Below are 25371 nucleotides of genomic sequence, written 5' to 3' on the forward strand. Positions count from 1 at the left end.
TATTGAAGGCTCACACTAGCATGAAAAGGTTGGGATATTTTAAAGGTCCATTTCAATCAGAAATAGAATGTTGGGGCATTTTGAAGGCCCATTTCAGACAAAAAAATGATTCATGTGGGGGTATTTTGAAAGTTCATATTGAAGGCTCATATCAACAATAAACAATTTCGAACGCATTTTGAATTTGCATTATTCTGGTAATTTGATGCTGGCAGTTAAAGTATCTCACTTGCGGTCTCACTGAGCTTTGTTCTTAAGTGATTCCCTACAAAAGCTCCAACACTATGCAAAGAGCATCGCTAATTGATAAATCTGAGCAGAAGCTACAGAAAATGATGAATGTGTTGTCAAATGCTTTACGAATCAGTGATTACGGTACTGAACCAATGTTGCGATCATATGGTGTTTCTATGTGTGGACTCAAGATGAAGTTTGTCTTCTTCAACCCCAAGGTTAGAAGTGAGATATGATGAAAATTTCTTTCCACGAAAGAGGTGATAAAATCTTAACAGCAAGAGACTAGTAGTATCAACTAAAGCTGAAAGATGGGTTGTTGTTAAAAATGAGTCTCATTTGATGTTTGACTAGATGTGGTGACATGAAAATTTGGATAGCTCTTCCTGATGTCGAGTTTCAAGAGTCAAATCAGAATTGACGCAACTCTCCCTTTGATCTTTACGGAGTTTGGCATAGTCATACTCATAGTCTCTGAAAATAGGGCAACACAGCCATATTTCTGATCGTAACAAGAAGTTGAGAAAGAAAATGTTTTCTCCGAAATGAAGACAGAAAACGAAGATGACAAGAAGAGAGAAGAAGATTAGATGGATCTTCAAAAATGCAAGTTAGAAATTATGAGTTGCTACATGAATATTTTAGTAGACTTTCGGAAGAAGTGATCAAGTAGAAGAAGACCAAGATGGCCACTTTGAAGTTAAATGAAGATTGCATCACATTTTTTGCATTCATAAGAGCATTATTTGCATATAAAAAAGTCATGCATTACACCTACATGAATTTGCATCTTTGCATCAAACATTCATTCATAATAGTTTCATTCAGCTACATTTTTGTAGATCTTTCAGGAAAAAATGAGAGTAAAAGACAACAAGACATCCTCTGCAAGAGGGAATAATCATCTTCAGATTCAACATTTTCAAACAAATTTTGTCTCGCTTGAGACAGTCTTATTTAATAACGAAGATTTTATCTCGCTCAAGATTGTTTTTCCTTGAAATAGAAGATATTATCTCATTCAAGATTGTTTTTCCTTGAAACAGAAGATTTTATCTCACTCAAGATTGTTTTTCATTGAAACAGAAGATTTTATCTCGCTTTAGATAGTTTCCCTCGAAACAAATTTTGTCTCCCTTGAGACGGTTTCCCTTGAAACAAATTTTGTCTCCATTGAGATAGTCTCCCTTGAGACAATTTCACTTGAAACAGAAGATTTTATCTCGCTTGAGATTGTTTCACTTGAAACATAAGATTTTATCTCGCTTGAGATAGTTTCGCTCGACAATATTTTGAGAAACCATCGTGATATGTAGGGGTTTCTTGATGAAAAGCTTGAGGAACCATCGTGATATGTAGGGGTTCCTTGATGACAAATTTGATGAAAAGCTTGAAGGACCATCGTGATATGTAGGGGTTCTTTGATGACAAGCTTCAGAAACCATCGTGATATGTAGGGGTTTCTTGATGAAAAGCTTGAGGAACCATCGTGATATGTAGGGGTTCCTTGGTGATAATTAAGAAACTAAACCTTCGGGGGTTTCTTAGTTTTTAAGTCCTTCGGACCATCCATAAGACCTTCAGTGCAAGATGTTTTCAAATGACAATTAAGAAACTGAGCCTTCGGGGGTTTCTTGATTTTTAAGTCCTTCGGGCCATCCATAAGACCTTCAGTGCAGGATATTTTCAAATGAGATTTAAGAAACTGAGCCTTCGGGGGTTTTTGATTTCTAAGTCCTTCGGGTCATCCATAAGACCATCAGTGCAGGATGTTTTCAAATGAAATTTTAAGAAACTAAGTCTTCGGGGGTTTCTTGATTTTTAAATCCTTTGGGTCATCTGTAAGCCTTTCGAGCAAGATGATAAAACCTTTGGGCCAATACCTTCGGGTACTTCAAACACAATTATTACTGACACATGATAATCTTTTGTAGGTCTGAAAATTTTCAAAGAGAATATAAATATATCAACATTTCCAGTACAAAGTTCATAATGAGAAGAACTCATCCAACAGTTGGAGAAAAAGTTCATAATAAGAAGAGCTTGTTTGACATATCACTCGATTCACGACATTTCGAATCAGTGATGCCTCGCTTGAGGGATTGACATTTCCAGAAGAGTTTATAATGAGAAGAACTCGTCCTAAAGGAGAAAGATCGTAATGAGAATAACCCATAACCTGAAGAATCGAAGATGAAGACTCAGCTAAGAGAACGAAGCAAAGTGACATCATTTGCAGCAAAGACTCGACGATTTTGTAGAAGAAGAAGAATTGACATTCCAGTGAAGAGATTCGTAGTGTGACAAGAAGAGACCAAGATAAAATGATGCTTTATTATCTTTGCTTCATTCTCGTTTCACAACAAAAAGTAAAGAGGGGCAGTTGTCAGCATCATTTTTTTTACTATGCTCCACTACCCATACTCCACCCACTCCACCATTCACGTATTTCATGACTCCACCAAGCACCATTTTTATTATATCTTACCCCACCATACCTAAATTACCACTATCCTTTGTTTCCTGGCACTAAATGGATAAATGCATGTCTGATGCATCAAACACCCAGAAAATTGTATTATTTTATGTAAAAGCATGTGAGAATTGGGGCTATAAAAACCCCAATCAATCCTTGTTTGGGGGGCACGCTGAAAGTCACCAACAAGGGGAAGAGATATACGTGAAGGAAGAAAAGAAGGAAGGGGGTTTTGGTTCTCACGCACGTAGGTTTCTTGGTTAAAATACCAAGCAAAAATTTAATGCTTCATATATGGAATATTAATGAAGCATACCCTCTTGGTTTGTATTATTTTAATTTGGTCATTAATGAAATTTTCATTTCAAGTCTATTAGCTATTGATAATTTTAATTTCGTCCTTACTTGTTTATATGAATAATTATGCTTATATTTGAGATCTAACTATCTTACTTTAATTTATTCATGTTTTAGTATTATACATTTTCTATTAATTCATTTTAATTTTTTTATATTATTTGATTTTGATCATTTTATAAGTATGGTGTGTGTTTTATTTAAATCTATAATATTGTTTTGTGAGTTATTTTCATTGTTAGTATATATATTGTTTGATATTTAATTATTATCTTGATTTGATGTTGATTTTGTAGTTTATATTTACAAGTTATTATTAACATCCTTTAGCCTTCTTAATCACCACGTATGTGTAAATAATTTTATTTTGTAATATTGTTTAAGGTTTCCATATTATCATTGGTGTTATATATATATATATATATATATGCATATTTGAATATTTACATGACTTTTATATATATATTAACGTTTTATAATTTGTATATAGTCATATATTTTATACATTTTATTGCACATATGTATATATTTTTATTTACTCATGTATATTTTGTTTATTTTTTTGTATGTTATTATTAGAATGTGTATGTATATTTTCTTAACAATATGTAGTTATTATTAGTTTTTGATTGTTTATAAATTACATATGTAGTTTTATTCATTTTAATATATAAATTAAGTACAAGGCATCTTTTAATTAATATTGTATGTTATCTTCATGTGCATAACTCAACATTATTACATGTTATGTTAATATTTGACTTTGTGCATAATATTTATAAATATTATATATTAGTCATTGATTTAATATATTTGTGTATTTTTTATATTATTCGAATTTGGCTATGATGTTTGTAAATATATCGTTTTAGTCCTTGTTTTAATTTGGTTTAATTGTGATTTAGCCTTCAAGTTTTTGATTTGTTGCACTTTAGTTCTAAATTTCATTTTTGGATTATTTTCACTTTAGTACATGTGTTATTTAATGTTAGTAATTTTTTTATTTTGGTTTATTAACCCTTTAAGTTTTTGTTCTAATTATTTTGGTTCTTATAAGTTTAATTACTTATTTTTTTATTTATTTCTTTAAGTTATTAATCTGAAGTAAATTAATTAAATTTCAATAAACGGATCATATTTTAACTTGATATTTGAATTCATAATTTCTACCATTACGACAACGTGTAAGCGAAACAGTACCAATTTTGGGCGCTGTGGGGGTGTTAATCCTTCCCCACGCATAACCGACTCTCGAACCCGTTTTAAACGAATCTTTGGTAAACGCAGACCAACTTTTGTCTTAAAAATGATTTTTCTTAAAATTGTTTTTAAAAGACGTTTTTAGGTATTCGACCTACCTAACCCAAAGGTTGATGGCGATTCTTTTCAATTTATTTTAAATTACTCCAAAATCACCTATTTTCCAAAATAAAAAGTCGTAACTTGTTTTTAAACCAATTAAACGATTATCCCCGCCGAAAAACGGTTACGACGCCCATCATCCAATACAACACCAGTAACTTGCAATCGGTGACCCTTCAATGCCTCCACTTTCTCTCCAGTCCTCAAGTCCCAAACAAAAACCATAGTATCCATTCCAACGGACACAATTCCACCTTCCGGGAACTCCTCATCCGGAGAAATCCAAGCCAATGGACCAACGAAACTTGAATGCCCTAAAAGAATCTTAGACGAAACATATTTACGCTTATCTGACGAATCAAGCGACCAGAACCTAACCGTTCTGTCTCTTGAAGAAGTGGCGATACCTTCACTTCCACAAACACATATTCCACGAACCTAAATATAAATAATAAGAATTCAGCAACTTATTTTTTCAAAAAACTAACTGATCGAAATTTTTAAAAAAAATGGCGAATATATAATTGAGAAGGGAAATATAGAGATCTTACGTCGTCTTCGTGGCCTCGTAATTGGCAGCGGAGTTGATATTGGTGGAACTCGATTTCCATGGAACTCATCGTGAGGTTTTAGTGAGTGAAAATTTCTAAGTAGATTCAAAACTCAAGTGATCTTAAGAAAACACTTGTCAAAAGTTTTCGCTTGTTTGCCAAGTTTTTATAAATTCTCCGTTATTTGATTTTAATAGATCGACATATCGAAATGGTCAAATAGCAGTTCATGGACAACAATTATTTTAGGTAAACTACAAGTTTAGTATCCAAACTATCACTTTTATTCCGTTTGGTCACATACGATTAATTTTTTAAAATTGTACTTAACATTACATTTTGGTCACTCATCATTAAAAAAATTAATATAATTGTTGACATGACATTTTTTAATTTTTTCAATGATGATGTGGCATTACTATATGATGACACGTTAGTATCACTGTTAATTTTTTAACGGTTGGTGACCAAAATAAAATAAAAATGTAACGATAGGTATGATTTTGAAATGAAAAATAATTGGATGACCAAATCGGAATAAAAACGTAGTTTACATTTTTTTGTATTTTTAAGGGTAAACTACGCTGGTAGTCTCTATACTTTTAAGGTGTTTTCACTTTGGTCACGTTGGATAATTATCACTTAATTAGGTCATTTGTTTTGTTAATCATTTCTACAATAAAAAAAATAGTTCTCGAAGTTAACATAAATGATTGAATTTATTAGTCACTCAAGTCTAATATAAGTAATTTCTTAGTTGAAAATGGATGTTAAAATAAGTGATCTATGGTATGAATTACCCATATGTTACATTCAATAAATAGTAACTCCTTTTATCTATGAATTAATAATAATTGCTTACATTTTCATCATGTTTGATGCTTTTTGTTGCATTCATATTTCTTCCTATTTATTTAATGATATTATCAATTAATTTAATGTCGCAACCGTCTTTCGGTTGGACCCGGAATTGGGCTTCGACGTGGATGGATTGGGTTAGAGTCGCCACCGACCATTTTAAAATGAATTTAGGTGGGTCGGACACCATCTTACCTGATCTGCGTTGTACCAGAAACGTGTCGGGTTCGGGAGTCGATTACGGTCAAGGAAGGGTTAGCACCCTTGAACCGCCCTTTCGGTACCAATTAATTTATCGATTGTCTTAGTTGCGAAAATTTAAAATTTAAATTGAAATTTAGAAATCCGACTCGAATCGCTTACCTCTGATTAATTGAGATTTTACTGAAAAGGACAAAAGATGTTAGATAGAAAGAATAAATAAATAAAAATGAAAAGATAAAAAATAGTGCTAAAAAATAAACCAAAGGAAAATAATAATATACCAAAGAAGAGAAATAATAATATACCAAAGAAGTAAAATTAAAATTAATTAAATAATAAGTAAATAATAAAGAAGTATTAAATATAAAAAATTATTTTAAAAGTAAAAATGAAAACAATATGAGAAAAGAAAAAATACTAATAATAATTAAAAAGCATGATAATAATAATGAATAAATAAGAATTCAGGATCAAATTGCAAGAAATGTAAAATATAAATGAGGACCAAATCGAAACAATTAAAAACCAGCGGCCAAATTGAATGTGGTGTGAAATGAATTGCGACTCAAACTCGCAGGGGTCACGGAAAGGATTCCAACTCTCAGAATTTGAGAGAAAAAATCTCTCTGAGGTTCTCTCGCCTGGGGTTGTCCGGCCCCTGCCCGATGACCCTTCCGCCGCTTCAACCACCGTGCCGGCACCACGGCGGTGGCCAAAAGAAACCACTTAGCCCGAAACACTCGCCTTGTCACTCTAAACCCCGATCCAAAGCCCGTTTCCCCTGAAGGGACCCCAAACGGCGTAGATCTACGCCTTAAGTTCGGTCTTTTACCTTAAAACCGACGCCTTCTGGTTTTCCGATAGCTTCTCGAGGCCTTTGGTTGGTACTTCGGTTTTGTGTATTGGTTGTGTTCGACCTTTGTGTGTCGATTTGTTTAATGTATTTGTGGGTTCTCGGTTGTTGGTATTTGGTGGTTTTTTGTGTTGATGGTCTTTGTGATGTTATGGGTTCTTGGTTCCCGTGGCCGATGTTCTCTCGGTTCTGTGATATTCAATGTGGTTTTGGTTTGGGTCTTGTTTGTACTGTTCTCCATCCTCCCTCTTGTTGGCCTCACCGGGGGCTTTTATAGCCCGGTGTTGGTCGCTTGACTCCCGAAATGAGTGCTGTGATGGTTCCACTATTCCTGTGCATGCCGTTCGTGATTCGACCAACCCGGGATGGGTCAGTCCCGGGATAATCGGCCGGCCGTTTCGGCGTTTGACTGACGCGTGACTTGTTCTCCATGCGGCGCCTGAATTGTTAACTTGATATCACTTTAGGGTTTCCAAACCCTAAACCTAGACGGGCTGGTCAGGCCCAACCTGACTGGACTTTTGTTGGACCAAAACGATGGACCATGGAGAGAAAGAAAAAATAAATAAATAAATAGGAATAATAATAATAATAATATAATAATAATAATAATAATATATATAAAATTTTCAAAAACATATAATATAACTTTTCAAATGTATTATAATATAAATATTTTCAAAAATGTTTTCAAAACTATATATATAATTTTCAAATGTTTCAAAACTATATTTAATTTTCAAAATGTTTAAAAAAACTATATATTATATATTTATTTTCAAAATGTTTAAAAAAACTATATATATATATGTTTTCAAAATGTTTTGAAAACTATATATTATATATTTTTTCAAAATGTTTTAAAAAAACTATAATATATATATTCAAAAGGTTTTGAAAACTATATATTATATTTTTGTAAAAAACGTTTTAAACAAATTATATATATATAAATGTTTTCAAAATGTTTCAAAACTATATTATATATTTTCAAATGTTTTCGAAAATATATAATAAAAAATAAAAAGATATAAACGGAAATGAGTGTCTACAGTGCCCTCTTTGTCCTTTTTCGTAAAATGAATTCGTGGAACGAAAACCTATCGAATGGGTTATGAATGGCTCATTCGTAGCGAAGTCGAGTCCGTCTCGAAATGAAAAGTCGTAGTTCGGAATTTGAAATTGGAATGTGGCTTTCGTTGCCAAATTGCAATTAACTTCGGTCTTCTTCTCGATTTAAAGACTTTAGTTTAAAAATTCGACTAGAAAGTAGTTCTTTGACTCCACATATGGTGATAGACCTTTGAGCTGAATGACATCGAACTCGAAAGGTTTCGTGACAGATAGCTTTTCTCGATTTAAGTTATGCTGTCGGAAAGCAGTTTCTTGTCACTAAGGCACGGTTAACCCAGGTCTTCTTCTCGACTTGAAAACCTTGATTGCAGCCGAACAGTAGTGTGATTGAGGTATCGTCGAGCTGAATAGAGTCGAACTCGACAATTTTATTGACAAAAACCTTTCTCGCCATGAGTTATGTTGTAAATGATATGACTCGAAGTTGAGTGTAATCAAACTCGGGCTTGGCAGATAGCCTTCTCGACTTAAGCTATGCTGCATATGATGTGCCTTGGAGCTGAGCGTAGTCGAACTCAAAGGTCTTTGGTCACAGATAACCCTTCTAGCCTTGAGTTATGCTGTAAATGATGTGCCCCGAAGCTGAGTGTAATCAAACTCGAAGGTTTTGTTGGCAGACAACCCTTCTAGACTTAAGCTGTGCCGCAAATGATGCCTTGGAGCTGAGCGTAGTCGAACTCGAAGGTCTTTGGTGACAGATAACCTTCTAGCCTTGAGTTATGCTGTAAATGATATGCCCTTGAAGCTGAGTGTAATCGAACTTAAGGGTCTTTAGTGGCAGATAACCCTTCTCGACTTAAGTTATGCTGCAAATGAGTGCCTTGGAGCTGAGCGTAGTCGAACTCAAAGTCTTTGTTAGCAGATAACCCTTCTTGACTTAAGTTATACTGCAAATGATGTACCTTCGAAGCTGAACGTAGTCGAACTCGAGGGTCTTTGGCAGATAGCCCTTCTCGACTTAAGCTATTCTGCAAATGATGTGCCTTGGAGCTGAGCGTAGTCGACTCAAAGGTCTTTGCTAACAGATAACCCTTCAGCCTTGAGTTATGCTGTAAATGTTATGCCCTTGAAGCTGAGTGTAATCGAACTTAAGGGTCTTGGCAGATAGCTCTTCTAAATTAAGCTATACTGCAAATGATGTGCCTTGGAGCTGAGCGTAGTCGAACTCGAAGGTCTTGGTGGGCATAGCCTTCTGGCCTTGAGCTAAGCTGCAAATAGTTTGTTTAAAATGGCTTCCCTTTATGGGTCGAAAACGGTCATGATTCTTCCGGTGGTTCCCCTAAGCTGGTCTGGGAAAACCTACTGATAAATTCTGACAGCCGGATATCTTCCGTCGTGGAATTGAAATCTGGCTTAAAGTGTTAACTGAAAACATGTTGCTCCTGGGGGTTTGAACCGAACTAGATTTGATCTGAACTGGTTCTCGAACCCATCTGAAATTGGTTTGAGATTAAAGTCGATTGAGGTGTAGCTTCTTGCTGCTGAGTTACACCATCGTTCTTTAAAGGTGCTTACAAGTCGAGTAACCTTCATCCTGAAGTCGAAGCTTGACTCTGAAAGCTGCAAAATTATGTATGCTAAAATGATGAATGTGATGCACCTAAGTATGTCTAAGATGCATGCAATCTGAATGAATTATGATTTATTTTTGACGGAGTCTCGTGCTTCGCCTGCCAATCTGATCCATGGAATCGATCGTGCCCCATTTGCTTCTCGAGCTTGGGCTTTACAGACATTTCATATCTGATTGTTCTGTTGAAAATGTTTTTTTCTTTTCCTGATTCAGGAGAGAGAAATGATAAAAATGTTGTAAAGTATTGTTCGCAATTGAATCAAATTGTAAATGTGAGTTCAAAAATATCAAAGGAATCAAGCTTTTTAATGCTTTCAGAGTTACAATCTTGACAAATGTTCAAAGGGACAAGTGCTTAGGTTGGCCTCCTTTCTAAGTTTTTTTTTGGTAAAAAATGTCATTTTTTAAATATCGCCATGCTTTGGCACTTAATTGGGTGCAGACAAAATGACGCAACTAGCATGATCAATTACTAGACCTTTTATCTCAGTCCTCTGAAATCTTTCATTTGTTCAGCTTTGTAGGCTCTTCCAACAAAGGCAGTGCAAAAATATCGATCTAAAAATGAAATTCTTGAGTGCTGTGTGTATCAACTAAAGGTGTTCCTTAACTCCCTTAGTCCATTTACGAAATTTCTTGTCTAGATAATTGATTTAATTGGCGTTATCTACTAGCTGAATCCATAAAGCCGGGGTGTTTAACCAATTGCTTTAGAGGGACAGCTTAATTATAATCACAGTTATCAATTAACTGAAGGGTTCATCTCATCACAAGTCTTCAGCCTGAAGCAGTGGAGCAAACACCGAATTGCCAAGTGTCGACAATGTCATGTTTGACCGTAATCTACTCATAAGGCCTGGGCTTCCTCTATAACCAATTGCCTTAGCGGATAGCTCAGTTTTTACGGATTTAATTTCCTAAGATTGTCAAGAAACCTGTTATAGCCTAGGTATTTTTTGAAAGTCAAGGAATCTCATCTTAGAGTTCAATTTTCAAGCAACTGACCTAAACTGGATTCACCTACTCGACTCCTTCATTTGTAAAGATCATCATCGTCATTGAACGTCTTAAATAAAAAACATAGTAATTGTCATATGAAATGATGCCCCGTGTTGTCCGCACCTTATGAAAGGAAAGGGTATATTGGTTAATTACAAGAGCAGGGTATGGTGTTGAGGTATATTTGGATAAGGTCAAAGTCCTTGTTTTAAATCATGTACTTGTCAAAGATCGTAACTTTGAACCGTTTACAGAGTTTCTTAATTCAAATGATATGCAAAGATTGCAAATTTGCAAATATGATCCATTGCTTTAAAGTAACATAAAAATGTCTTACAAAACTGAGAAAAAATGGAAGAAAAACAAAGTCAAACAGAATGCCTCAAATGATGAAATGATATTCCTCACTTGGATGCCCCCAAGTTGTTGAAGTCGATCCAGTTCTGGTTACGCATCTTTTGTACGACCTCTTGAATGCGTAACAGTTCTCAATTGTGCCCTGGGACTCCGCCGTGATATTCACAATATGCATTCTCATCATACCACTTGGGGTATGGGGCTTCATGGGTTCTACTGGATATTGTGACACCACATGGGTGTCAAGAAGTGCTGGTAAAGCTCTTTGTAGGTCATGGGAATTGGGTCGAAATGTTCCCTTTCCTCCTGGAATCTTGTTTAGAAGTACCTAACGTACAGCTGCAGTTGATTTTGGGCTGGAGATTGTAACACCTTTGCTGGAGTGTTGATGTTGTTAACCTCTCCATCCCTCTCCCTCATAGGAGGCTTCTTACTGGCTTCCCCATCCTTAATCTTGCCTGCTTTATGGCCGACTCAATCATTCTCCGGCCATAACCAAGTCTGAAAAGCTTCCTGATGATCGCCACCAGATGCCCGAAGTATGGAGCCTTCAGAGTCTGCACGAAAAGTTTCCGGGTTTCCTTTTCATCTAACGGTGGATGAACTTGCACAGCTAAGTCCCTCCATTTCTGTGCGTACTGCCTGAACTCTCGTTATGCTTCTTTTCCATGTTTTGTAGCATAACTCGATCTGGCCTTATGTCATTATTATGTTGTATTGTTCCAGAAATGACTTGGCCATGTCTTCCAGTCTTGATATTTGATCGCTTAGCTGGTTGTACCACCGAATGGCTGAGCCCGACAGACTATCCTGAAAGTGGATCAGGAGTTGGTCGTTTCCTCATATCTGTCATCTTTCGGCAGATGGTGATGTGAGCGGATGGGCAACTATTCCCGTCAAACTTCTCGAACTCCGGGGACTTAAATTTCGGGGGAAGAACCAGGTCCGGGACTAGACTAAGTTCCGTTGCATCGATTTCATGGTAGTCACGGTCTCCTTTGACTATATTCATTTGGTCCTCCATTGTTTGATTTTTTCCTCCATCTTCCTCGCTTTTTCCTCTTCGTCCAAATCCGGTACATGATATAACCCGGATTGTTCTTAGGGTTAAATACAGAGGACGAGGGCTTGCTTTTGCAGCAGATGAGTCCCCTCGAAGTTCTGGTAAGATTTCAGGTGAGATAACCACTTGTGGGGTAGGTTGTATAATTACCCCTTCCGATGAACCTGCCCCAGGCACACTGGTCTGTTGTAGCCAATTAACTTGCAACGATCTGATCAACCAGGACTCTTGGTTCTTTGTGATTGTTTCTAGAGTATTCGATTGTTTGGTTTATCTTGTCCTCTAACTCCTTCTGTAGTTTTAAACATATTCTCCTCGATTTGTGTAATTCTGGCTTCATCCTCTTCTTTTTCAAACGAGTGTTATGTGATGGGGTGTGTCCAATACTTGAGGTGGTATCCAGTATTTATCCTTTTGATGAGACATGTATATATTAGTTAATGTGAATGCAAAGAAAATAACAAAATGCAAAGAAAATAAGAAATGCAAAATGTCTAAATATGTGATGCATGAAATGTCCGAGGCATTGATCCAAAAAATGTGCCTGTTATTCTGAATAACCTATTGGTGACAAAAGTGTTACGTCTGAAGAGACAAAAAAACTCTTTTTGATGGTACAAATCTTGTACAGCTTCTGACAAGTTAATTCGTCTTTTTCACTAGTTGAATATCCTGTCGCACCATTCCAGCTCCTTGGCTAAAATGTGCAAACAATGAGATGCTTGCCCCAAAAAAAAAAGAGATCTCGAAGGACTGCATCTTCGACTTTCACTTTCTACGAGCTTGTTTCTAACGAAAGTGTCGTTGGCCTTCCATCGAGAGAAATTATCGAAGCTTGCCTCTTGAATTCGTCAGTAATGGCATCCAGCTCAGCTAGTGTTTACCATCTTGTTCTTGTAGTTTTCGAAAGGATCGACCGGGTCAGTGACCTTTTCCTCGTATTGCCCCTGTAACTTTGCCTTTGAGTATTCTTTGACCACGGTTGGACTTCTGAGTTTTTTTGTTTTATCTCTTTGTATATAACCCATTCGTCCATTAATGCAGATTATTCATGTTTAACAAACACAGTTTTGGTGGATCAACATCATTTTAAATGATGCAAACGATGAACACAAAATAAAATAGAATAAAAAAGGGTTAGTGAGGTAAATCAAAACAATAAAAAAAATGAAAAATCCTACCCCACATGATATCTACACTCATGCTTTAATTCCTACCCGGACTGATTTCTATTTCGCATGCTAATTTAAACAAATCCTAACCGCATATTTGTCTAGTTCGCATGCTTTGAACAGAAAAAAGCAGGAAACAAAGCATCCTAGGGTTTGGAAAGGTTTTGGGGTGGGCTCTACTTCCCTGTACTCTCCCGATTTAGGTTCTAAAAACGGTACTCGAGTTCTCCTTGCGGTGCCCCCTTGGGCTTACCAGACCCTTAGTCCTAAACCCATCACAGGCTTGTGTGGACTAAGTTAACTCGAGGGGACACATTCCCTTATGCCCGCACGGTGAATAAATTCACACGAAGATAAGGTATATGAATCCCGAATGCTACTTGCTAGGCATATGCGTGAATAAATTCACACGAATGCGTCGCTTTCACCCCCACTTAAAAGGATTCGGAGCTCGGGTTTAGAGCTTAGAGATGACAATTTTGAAAAAAATCTGAAATCATTAAAAAAATCAGTACAACTATTATTTGAAACAAAATAATCAAAGGTAAATAATTGGAATCGAATAGATAAATTAAATTTAAATTTATAATTTTCGCATAAAAAGACAACGGAAATTAATTCTGGCCTGACTCACTTACCTGTCCCCAGCAGAGTCACCAAGCTGTCGCAACCGTCTTTCGGTTGGACCCGGAATTGGCTTCGACGTGGATGGATTGGGTTAGAGTCGCCACCGACATTTTAAATGAATTTAGGTGGGTCGGACCCATCTTACCTGATCTGCGTTGTACCAGAAACGTGTCGGGTTCGGGAGTCGATACGGTCAAGGAAGGGTTAGCACCCTTGAACCGCCCTTTCGGTACCAATTAATTTATCGATTGTCTTAGTTGCGAAAATTTAAAATTTAAATTGAAATTTAGAAATCCGACTCGAATCGCTTACTCTGATTAATTGAGATTTACTGAAAATGACAAAGATGTTAGATAGAAAGAATAAATAAATAAAAATGAAAGATAAAAAAATAGTGCTAAAAAATAAACCAAAGGAAAGAAAATAATAATATACCAAAGAAGAGAAATAATATACCAAAGAAGTAAAATTAAAATTAATTAAATAAATAAGTAAATAATAAAGAAGTATTAAATATAAAAATTATTTTAAAAGTAAAAATGAAAACAATATGAGAAAAGAAAAAATACTAATAATAATTAAAAAGCATGATAATAATAATGAATAAAATAAGAATTCAGGGATCAAATTGCAAGAAATGTAAAATATAAATGAGGACCAAATCGAAAACAATTAAAAATCCAGCGGCCAAATTGAATGTGACTGAAATGAATTGCGACTCAAACTCGCAGGGGTCACGGAAAGGATTTAACTATCCTGTAATTACACGGTAGTCCCTGGTCTATAAATACCCAAAAACAGATATCTCTCATTCATTATCACCATTTCACTCCACTCTCAGAATTTGAGAGAAAAATCTCTCTGAGGTTCTCTCGCCTGGGGTTGTCCGGCCCCTGCCCGATGACCTTCCGCCGCTTCAACCACCGTGCCGGCACCACCGGCGGTGGCCAAAAAGAAATACTTAGCCCGAAACACTCGCCTTGTCACTCTAAACCCGATCCAAAGCCGTTTCCCTGAAGGGACCCCAAACGGCATAGATCTACGCCTTAAGTTCGGGTCTTTTACCTTAAAACCGACGCCTTCTGGTTTTCCGATAGCTTCTCCGAGGCCTTTGGTTGGTACTTCGGTTTTGTGTTTGGTTGTGTTCGACCTTTGTTGTTGGTCGATTTGTTTAATGTATTTGTGGGTTCTCGGTTGTGGTATTTGGTGGTTTTTTGTGTTGATGGTCTTTGTGATGTTATGGGTTCTTGGTTCCCCGTGGCCGATGTTCTCTCGGTTCTGTGATATTCAATGTGGTTTTGGTTTGGGTCTTTTTGTGTACTGTTCTCCATCCTCCCTCTCTTGTTGGCCTCACCGGGGGTTTTATAGCCCCGGTGTTGTCGCTTGACTCCCGAAATGAGTGCTGATGGTTCCACTATTCCGTGCATGCCGTTCGTGATATCGACCAACCCGGGATGGGTCAGTCCCGGGATAATCGGCCGGCCGTTTCGGCGTTTGACTGACGCGTGACTTGTTCTCCATGCGGCGCCTGAATGTTAACTTGATATCACTTTAGGGTTCCCAAACCCTAAACCTAGACGGGCTAGGTCAGGCCCAAACCTGACTGACTTTTGCTGGACCAAAACGTGGACCATGGAGAGAAAAGAAAAATAAATAATAAATAGAAATAATAATATATAATAATAATAATAATAATAATAAAATAATAATCTATATAAAATTTTCAAAACATATAATTATAACTTTTCAAAATGTCTTATATATATAAATATTTCAAAAATGTTTTCAAACTATTATTATAATTTTCAAAATGTTTTCAAAACTATATATTATAATTTTCAAAATGTTTAAAAAAAAACTATATTATATTTTATTTTCAAAATGTTTTAAAAAAAATATTATAATATATATATTTTCAAAAATGTTTTGAAAACTATATTATATATTTATTTCAAAATGTTTTAAAAAAAACTATATAATATATATATTTCAAAAATGTTTTGAAAACTATATATTTTTTGTAAAAACGTTTTAAACAATTATATAATATCAATGTTTTCAAAATGTTTCAAAAACTATATATATATTTTCAAAATGTTTTCGAAAATATAAAATAAAAAAATAATAAAAAGATATAACGGAAATGAGTGTCTACATTTAAAAAGGGAAATTTCTCTAAAAATGTAAAATGAAAAATAATAATAATTCTATAATATTATGATGGGTGAAAATTAATCGGAAGGCATTTTTTCTCTCTCTAACCAATCAAAAACATAACTCCAAATTGAAAAACCCTAAACTTTCTATGCAACGTTGTTCATTCAAAAAATTCAAATCCGACGGTCCACGGCCAGCATGCTAGAGATGCTACGAGGGTCTACTTGCTGTAGAGATGGACAAGTGAGAAGATGAATAATCCAGCCATCTACACACAAAAATTAATATAAATAAAAAAAAAGGAAAAAAGTTACGACGTCGCCCAATTGATACATCCAATTAAAAATCGTATTGGATTTTGACGTTCAGGTCAAATTGATGGGTCTACTAATAAGCTATAAAGCTAACTATGTTGAGAGAGTGAAAATAGCGGTACCATAGAAAATGCAGCTCCATAATAGGGGTATGCAGCAGGAATGAATCTTTCATATTCATTGTATCTATGGCCTGACAGGGATCTGCAATCCAATTTCAATATGTTAACAATTTAGGGAACAAATTCAAGATATATACCATGAAATGCGAAAGACCCAAAGCACTAGCAAGAGAATGAGGTCACAAGAAAGAAATTTGTATCCGGAATCGTGAATAATAAAATTAGTTACCTGCTTTGAAAGGGATAAACTTGTATACCCAAGCTTTTGGTACTCAACCTTGAATTGGAAAACACAATAAACATCGGGAACCTTAAATGATGTGGAATATAGCCCCTGCAGGACAAAAATGGACCGGTACTTTTAATGGATGACTTCATAACGAGAACAGACTGATATCACAAACCATATGAGCTCAAGAGGCAATTGACACATACCTTTTTGTCATGTGACATGGTTTTCAAAACATAAGGGCTCATCATGTAAAACTGAACTTGGACATCATTTGCATCATATGGCTCCCAGCTTGTTCCAGACCACTCATAGATCTCAACTGAGTATTCCTTCAAGAAATGTACCCATTTCTTTTCAGTTAAATTCTTAAATACTACTCCGCACTACATCAAAATAGGCAAGGTAGAAGAATTACCAATTCATCATTAATCCTATATATAGCAGGTTCATCAATTTCTCCAACTCTGTGGTGCTTCACATTTACAGTCTAAAGATAAAAAAAACAAGTTAAAAGTCTATGTTGAATACAAAAACTGTAATAAGAAAAACCAAGCAGCTGACTCATAATGATGCCTTAATAAAAGAATCAAATATTTAAGAAAATTTTGATCAACACGTCTACCTAAAGGTGACCTCTTTCATGGAAAACCCATTTGCTAATTTCAGTCAAAATTGCTCATTGCCTGATTTCTCATATCTGCAATCAGAAACTTCGAATATATCAAGTTTTAATTGCGTCAAATTTAAGACATAAAACGTTGATCTCAAATTTGGAAATGCATCTGAATAAGAATTAAGAAGATTCATAAAAATGAAGCTTAATACGGACTTCATATGATTGGGTGGAAACCTAAAAGATTGTTTGTTTCTTTCCTTTTGTTTAGTCAGAATAGATACTGCTAATTTGTTTAAAAGGTAGTTTAGAGAGTTAGTGTTCACTGACTTGGTTGGCTCCCGGCCTTCTGCATACCGGATCTGAAAAATCTGAAAACATTTAAATGGTTCACAAGAAACATGACATGTCATTAAATTCAAAATAAAATAAAAAATCATCAATAGAGGTACCAGTAAAAAGCTATTATACTACATACCTATTGCTGAACAAACTTAGTGAGCCAGTAATCAGAATCCGTGCATTATTCCCGGCCTAAAGAGGAAAATTAAAAAAAAGGTTCTTCAGCTTATTTGAACTGCTTGATATATTTGAGTCACAACATACGCTTCATCCATTTGTATTGTACAAAACTATATGGAAAGGAAACTTTCAGACACAAAACATATATGAGCAGTTTATATTGATCTACCGGGACAATTGAAACGAAGGAGATAGCAGAACCAGTCAATGATGGAGGATTGACAGATTGGACTTGGGATTAGCAGAATAGGCAGATGGAGAAGCTGAGAGCACTTTTAACACCTAAAAAATAGTATGTGTTAAGGAAAAAAGGATGGCTGTGGTCATTGATAAATTTTACTTGTTTAATTCCTTCAAATCAGATGTGGCATACCAAGTTATTGGCAGGATTCAGTGAATGGCCGATGCCTCGGAAATGTATAGGAGCCTGTGGCAAGTTTAATGAAAACTAATGAGAAACGATAACTATCATCACTGTAATCAAGAACTGCATAACATGAAATGGGCTTCAAAATATATCAGAATTCATGTAAGCTCAAAATTCATGGCTATATTAAGAATAATTGAAAGTCATTATTCTGCGATGAACTTTTGAAATATTATTGAAATTACTGTATAACAAATAAAAATAGTACCTTTGCCCCACACAAGTTAAAAAAATAACTTTAATTGTAAAACTTTTCCCCACTAAGTATTTAATGACTTGTTTTTTAATATAAACCGTGCACTTTCGGGGAAAAAAACTTTCCCAGCTAATATCTATCAAAATTAAACTTGAAGCATAAAAAATCTTCACTCCTCTTAATTGAAAACAACCTCTTAATATTATCAAAAGTAATTAAATTCCTTTTTTACCTCCATTTTCTTTACAAAGAAATCATTTAGTTGAAAACTTTCAACACTCCATTTCTTCTTCATAACTTAAACTAAATCTAAGTTAATGCTTAATAAATTTTGATTCTACATTGGCAAGGCCCCAGAACCTAAATTCAGTATACCAACCTAAAAACATCTTAAGGAAGGTGCACTAGTATATAATGTTTTGTCATGATCAGAACAAACCAAGTTTGCAGATAAATGCTTGGAACAAAACAATATCAATACTTGGAAATAAAAGTATCCAGAAACCAACATGTACACTTACTACAATTTTCTTGCTTCTTAAGATCACATCAGACATAATAAAATCATCACTGGCAATCAACGTATGATCTCCTTCGGTTTCGATACAGCATAGCCGAAGGATCCTACAAAGCAGCAAACAACAGCTTAAATGAACAATCAAGCCAAGCAATAACAAAGGACGAAGAACCAAATGATAAAATACAAGTATATCGGACCTCATCACTCCACATTCAATACCAACTTCCAGAATCAAATCAGAAGCATTGGAATCCGCCGCAATAATTAAATCATGACCAGAATCAACAAACTCGATAATGGAAGCAAGATCAATAGATCATCCAAATCCTAACCAAAAAATATTTTCCTAATTCAACGACAACACATTAAAAAAATTAATTCGAAAACATTAAATGGAAGAAAAATGTGAAATGACTGACGTTCGACAGAGGGGCAGAAGAGTATCAAGGCATCGTAAAGATACTGGCCGTAGCGTTGCAAGGCGATCTTCGGATCGTCGGCGAGTTTGAGGCCGAAGCCGCGTGATTTGAGGGAATTGAAGTAGATGGAATGAGACGACTTGATGGCGAAATCGTCGAGGAGAACAAGGACTCGGCGATCTGTCGGTGATTCGGGAAAGAAGGCATTGCAGAGAAATGGAAGAAGGATCGAAATCGAAGCAACGAAAATTACCCACAATTTCCCCATTGTTTTTTTAGGGAATTTCCGTGTGATGAGAACTGTGCAGTGAAGTGGAAGGTTCAAGAATAACTAACCAAATTATTCAACTGTGTCCCGAGTTTTCTGATTCGGGGATTTTGGCTTTCTATAAACCTTTTGGTAAAATTACAAATATTACCCGAGATTTTATCTAAATTACAATTAACTTTATAATATTCTAGTTTTATCATTTATATCCAAAAAATTAAATATGTAAAAGAAATTTGATTAAAATTTGAAAGTTAAAATAAAAAGTGTGATTGTATAGATTGTTCGGTTTAAGTAAAATGAGTTATTCATTAAGATTCGAATAAATAAATTTAAATAAATATTTTTTTTAAAAAGTAAATGCATGAACCAACTAAATTAAATCTCGAATTATAAAGGTGTAACCAAAGAATAGTATCCATCAATGATTTCAATCTCAAAATGAGTAAAAGAAGCAGAAGAAACAATGTTGTTTTTCTAGCGGCATCTGGTCGACGACAAGAAACATTGTTTTTCTAGCAACATCAGGCCGAGAACGAAGCCAAGGCCGTTTTCGTTGTCGTTACCTGATACAAAAAGTACGTGGTCAGACAAAATACGAAAAGAAACAACATTTTAATTTGGGAAAAAAGCGTTTGACGTATTATTAAATAGTTAGTTTAATTCTTATTTTTTTTTAGAACATTTTAGTCCAACATTTTATTTTATGATAAAAAAAACCTCTATTTTGAAGCATTGACTATTATTAGTCAATTTGTTAACTAACGGTTCATCCAAAGAGGTATCTTTGTCCTAATATGAAACTCTGAAGTCATAATGCTCCAAAAAAAAATAATACATACCAAAAAATGACTATTTAGTAAAATGTTAGAGGCATTTTTTTTTATTATGCCATTTTTTAAAACAAATAACCAGGTAGATAAAGAGCTGAGGAATGGTTATTCTACAATAAGTTAGTGGGACTGAATATGAACACAATGGAACTGTGGCATACCTCCTGAACATCCATGGCACTCAATGCCAATGGGAAACAAAAACCAGATGACACAATGGATTTTCAGGCTCCAAATGATCTGAACTGACCTTTGCAATGGCATGATGGAGTTTAGAATAGTCTTTCAAACGTGTGCCTCGACGGATTCTCGCAGTTCTTTGGTTAAGCAGTCTAATGTTGCAAATAGCCTCTGCTTTTGAGTGGGATCTGTCACTGGAGATGAAAGTATTAACTCCATTCTCAGCAAAAACCCAACTGCAACCAGCAAACTTCTTGACTTTCCCTCTCATCTCCTTCCTTATCCTCCGCATCTCGGCCCAGTTTCCGTCTGCAGCATAAATATTAGCCAACTGCACATAACGAGACCCATTATCGCCTTCAATTCTTAGTAGTATCTCTTCAGCTTCTCGGGCCAATTCCGAATTTATTTACCCTACAAGCATTCAGAAATGCCCCCAGAATAGCAGAATCATGCTATTGGAATAGTTTTCATAAATGCTACAGCTTTATCTAATCGGTTAGCCCTCCCATACAGATCAATCATACAAGCGTAGTGGTCATTCTCGGCAATATCTTGTAAACTTCTTTCATGGAATTAAAGTATCTTTCCCCGAGTTCTACTAAACCGCAGTGACGGCAAGCTGATAGAAGTGCAACGAAGGTAACAACATCGGGTTTGATTCCTTGCTGCAACATCTCCTCAAACAGCTTAAAAACTTTACTTTCATGCCCATGGTGAGCATAGCCAGTCATCATTACATTATAAATGACTGAATCCTTAACATTAACCTTTTGAAACATCTTTTCTGCATATGCAATATTGCCCATTTCGAGTACATATCGATCATTGCACTAATCAGCTTCTCATTCATTTCAATTCCCATTCTCAGCATAAAACCGTGAGTCTGCTTTCCTGGATCAAGAGCAACTTGTATGGCACAAGCACCAACCACAGTCATAAGTATCAAAACATCAGGAACAGTTGCTTCTTTGTCCCAAAACTCACTCAAGAGTTGAAACACAGCATTCTCGGACAATGAATCGAAACGCCGCCGCGCTTCACCATATACCTTGAGTGAATAACCCAATCATTGAAGTAACTGAAAAGGTGTTGCTTGTCCCACTACACAAATGCATTAACTCAGCATACTTCATATCACACACTTGCAATAAATATCAACGATGCCACTACTTACATACGGATTCGAAATCAAACAATTCTTCAAAACCCATCCATGAATTTTCCCAGCTTTCAAATTCTTCAATGGAGCAACACTTAGAACAGTTGTAAAAGTATGTTCATTCCATCTAAACCCATTCTCTCCCATCATAACAAACAACTCAATGACTCTTCCAAATAACCATGTTGTTGATAACCCGAAATCAAAGTATTCCAAGATACAGCATCATCACTCAGGGTCTTTCCAAAAAAGTTCCAAAGCCATTCCATATTGTTTCTCTACAAAAACTGCCACCATTGCGTTCTTCGAAACCGAATCAACCAACCCAACGCCGACTTCATAAACTCGAAAGGCTTCTTTAAACACCCACATTTAGAACATGTCAATGAGAGAACTCACAGCAAACCCAGTTTTATCATTCTTTGTTTCACCATAAAACAATGTAACTGAGCACCATAACCCAATTTAGCCAACTTCGCACTCAAGTTTAGAGTCGTAGTTACGGTAAATTCGTCGATCTTAATCATATCATCATATGCCATTCGCATGTCGTAAAACAATTCAAGCGCGTGAGCTTCATACCCATCGGCGCTTACATAACCGGATAACATAGAATTATAAGTGACCAAGTCTTTCCGTGGTGCAGCGTCGAATAAAGCACGCGCTTGAGTTAGGTTCTGGGATTTTATATAGGCGGAGATAATGGTGTTCCAAGAGAAAATGTTTCGTTGGGGCATTTCGTCGAACAGTTTTTTAGCTTCACGGATACGGCCATGTTTAGAGTACAAATGGATGAGTTGATTTGACCGGAGAACCGGTGGTGAAAAGCCAGCTTTTATTGCTTGAGCGTGGAATATTAAAGCATCCCTCAAGGACCTCATTCATGCAAAAAACTGGAACGAAATCTGTATTCAAGCCTTCAACCAGAAACAAACAGTGTTGAAAGGAAACTGGCAACTAAACAAGGAGAAAAAAACCTAGATTCAGGTGGGTAAACAAAACATTCCATCAAAGCCACGGCCAAAGTTTTGACATGGGTTTATTCATAAAATGAATAATGAATGTATTATGTTGGTGAAAATGTACAAAATGATGGAGAATACCTTAAATTGGACCTAAAATCACTAAAAACGTGCTGTTTACTATCGACAAGGAGAGAAGGTCGAAATATGTAACAAACTGTGTTAATTAATGGGGTAAACTACGTATTTAGTCATCCATTTATTCTAATGGTTTCATTTTGCTCATTAAACTATTTTTTAAAATCATATCTAATGTTATGTTTTAGTTTTGGTTTGTCATTCATAGTTAAAAAAATTGTTGATGTGATAATTTTTTTTATTTTTTCAATGATAGCATCACATTTTCTTATGATGACATGTTAGCATCACCATTAATTTTTTAACGAAAAATGATTAAAACAGAATTAAAATACAACATTAAGCATGATCTTAAAAACAAAAATAATTGAGTGAATAAAACAAAATAATGAGAATAAATGGATGACTAAATACATAATTTACCCTTATTAATTTTATGGTCCTCTCTAATGTTTGTGTAAAATTATTAGTGGAATAACCTCAGTAATCAACTAACTATCAAACTTTTCTAATTTTCTTTTATTTTTTATTTGAATTAAAATAAACGAATAATGTCATTTTTTTTATAACATCATGAATTCATATAATTAATCCCAAGCCGGTTAGATGAAATATAAAGTTTACTACCCATATAAAAACTGGTAAAATAGCATTAATATCCCACTTACTAGAAAACTTTTCTCTTTTTTTCCACCCCTTTAATTTAAAGCATAATAAAAAAAACAAATACCATCAAATAGAGTCATTTTTATATAGCATCATGAATTCATAGCAATGCCAATGATTGTTGACACAAATAATTAGGATCTAAAAATTAAAACTTATAAAGTTAAGTTCAAATTCTATCACCGTTATTTTTTGTGATCAATTTGGAAATTTATACTAAATGCTTTACTTGACTTATTTTAATGCTTTACTTATATATATATATCACAAAGTCAACTACAGCCTTTAGTACAAAACATTGAGTCCCGACTCGAAATATGTTTAAAACAGAATAACTAAAAAAATACAAATTTGGAGTAAAGACTAATGTACAAGTAAGATTTACATGAATATACACGATCATTAAAGATCAGTACAATACTCTGAATAAGTAGTGTTGAAGATTCTTTGTCGATAGTGCTCTCCTGAATCAAGCAAAACCTACTAACTTGTGTAGAGAAAGTAATTAAACATTGATCTTTACAAACTTAATAATACAAATTTATTCTAATATAGTCCATACAAGTCATAAGCATAAGCAAGTTTACTACATGATGCATGATGCAAGAGATATATACATATGAGGTATAAATTTAAGGTTTCCATTATTATTACTCTTTCTATAAGTTTTTCTTTTCTTTATCACTGCGAAAATTCAAACTCATCAATATTTGTTAGTGGATCGTTTTATCAGGCTCAGCTATGTATGTCATATACATAAATGTCACACATGCATGTCATTTGTCAAATAAATGCTATAAAGATTGTATATTAAATAAATGTTACAAAGTTCGTATATTATTTAAAGGTCACTTATGGTCGTATTTTGTTTCGTAATGCCAATGGCGGTCCATAACAAGTCGCTTTATTCGTCCATGTTTAGTATTTGATTCACTTTCTTATTCAAAGTATATTATGAAAGACATGTTTTGATCATTCCAGCATTATACGATCTCGTTTTAAACATCATGAACAATTACGATGAGTTTAAGTAGAATTGATACACTAGAATTTGTATTACTGTTCAGGTATCGATACCTTGTCGAGAGTAGGGTTGTAAATGAGCCGAGTTGAGTTCTCGAGTATTGTTGAGCTTGACTTGACTCGAAAACTCTAAAATGAAGCTCGACTCGGCTCGAAAACTCGCGAGCCTAAAATTTTCAAGCTCAACTCAAATTCGAAACTATGAATCGAAACTCGAAAAAGCTCAAATTAAAAAAAAATTCTTAAACTGAACTTGGTTGAAGCTTAAACTCGAACTCAAACCTGAACCTTAATTGCATAAAAATCTTATACCACAATTTTAAAAAAAATCAACACATAAATGTTAATATCTTTCAAAAAATAAAATTTTAAGATAATATTTTTTTCGAGTTGCTCATGAGTTTTTCGAGTCGAGTATCAAATAGCTCATTTCGGCTCATTAAAAACTCGATTTCATTCTACTCGAGTATTTATCGAGCTTTGATCGAGTCGATCTCAACGTGTCTCATCTCATTTACAGTCCTAATCGAGAGTATTGATATTCGATGAGCAGTATCGATACTATCAAACCAACTTACCTAGATTTTGTTTTGAAATTATAAGGTATTAATACCTCAAGAACAATATCGATATCAAAGTGTAGAAGTGATCAAATTAGGCATGAGAATGCACTCTAACTTGTACTTAAACAATTCATTTGATATCCAAAACGTTCTCTAAAGTTACATGCATTTCAACTACATCATATGGCATCATTTGGGACCAACTTCAACGTAAAGTTCATCGCAAATTCATCA

The 25371-nt window shown here is 34.9% G+C and overlaps 1 protein-coding gene and 2 pseudogenes across 1 annotated transcript; all 3 read right to left on the reverse strand.

Moving 5' to 3' along the window:
* Positions 1-4525: 4525 nt before the first annotated feature.
* LOC120150892 (phospholipase A-2-activating protein-like) lies at positions 4526-5049 on the reverse strand. Its single transcript, XM_039163495.1, has 2 exons — positions 4981-5049; positions 4526-4867 (listed from the first exon to the last, which is right to left on the reverse strand). The coding sequence occupies exons 1-2, from the start codon at positions 5047-5049 to the stop codon at positions 4526-4528; spliced, it is 411 nt and encodes a 136-aa protein (XP_039019426.1).
* Positions 5050-16061: 11012 nt separating this feature from the next.
* Positions 16062-19745, reverse strand: LOC120150853 (annotated as a pseudogene).
* A 766-nt stretch (positions 19746-20511) lies between these two features.
* LOC120150859 lies at positions 20512-22752 on the reverse strand (annotated as a pseudogene).
* Between the last annotated feature and the right edge of the window lie 2619 nt (positions 22753-25371).

This window comes from Hibiscus syriacus, unplaced genomic scaffold (genome assembly GCF_006381635.1).
Source record: "Hibiscus syriacus cultivar Baekdansim isolate YM2019G1 unplaced genomic scaffold, ASM638163v2 tig00111027_pilon, whole genome shotgun sequence".
NCBI classification, from domain to species: Eukaryota; Viridiplantae; Streptophyta; class Magnoliopsida; order Malvales; family Malvaceae; genus Hibiscus; species Hibiscus syriacus.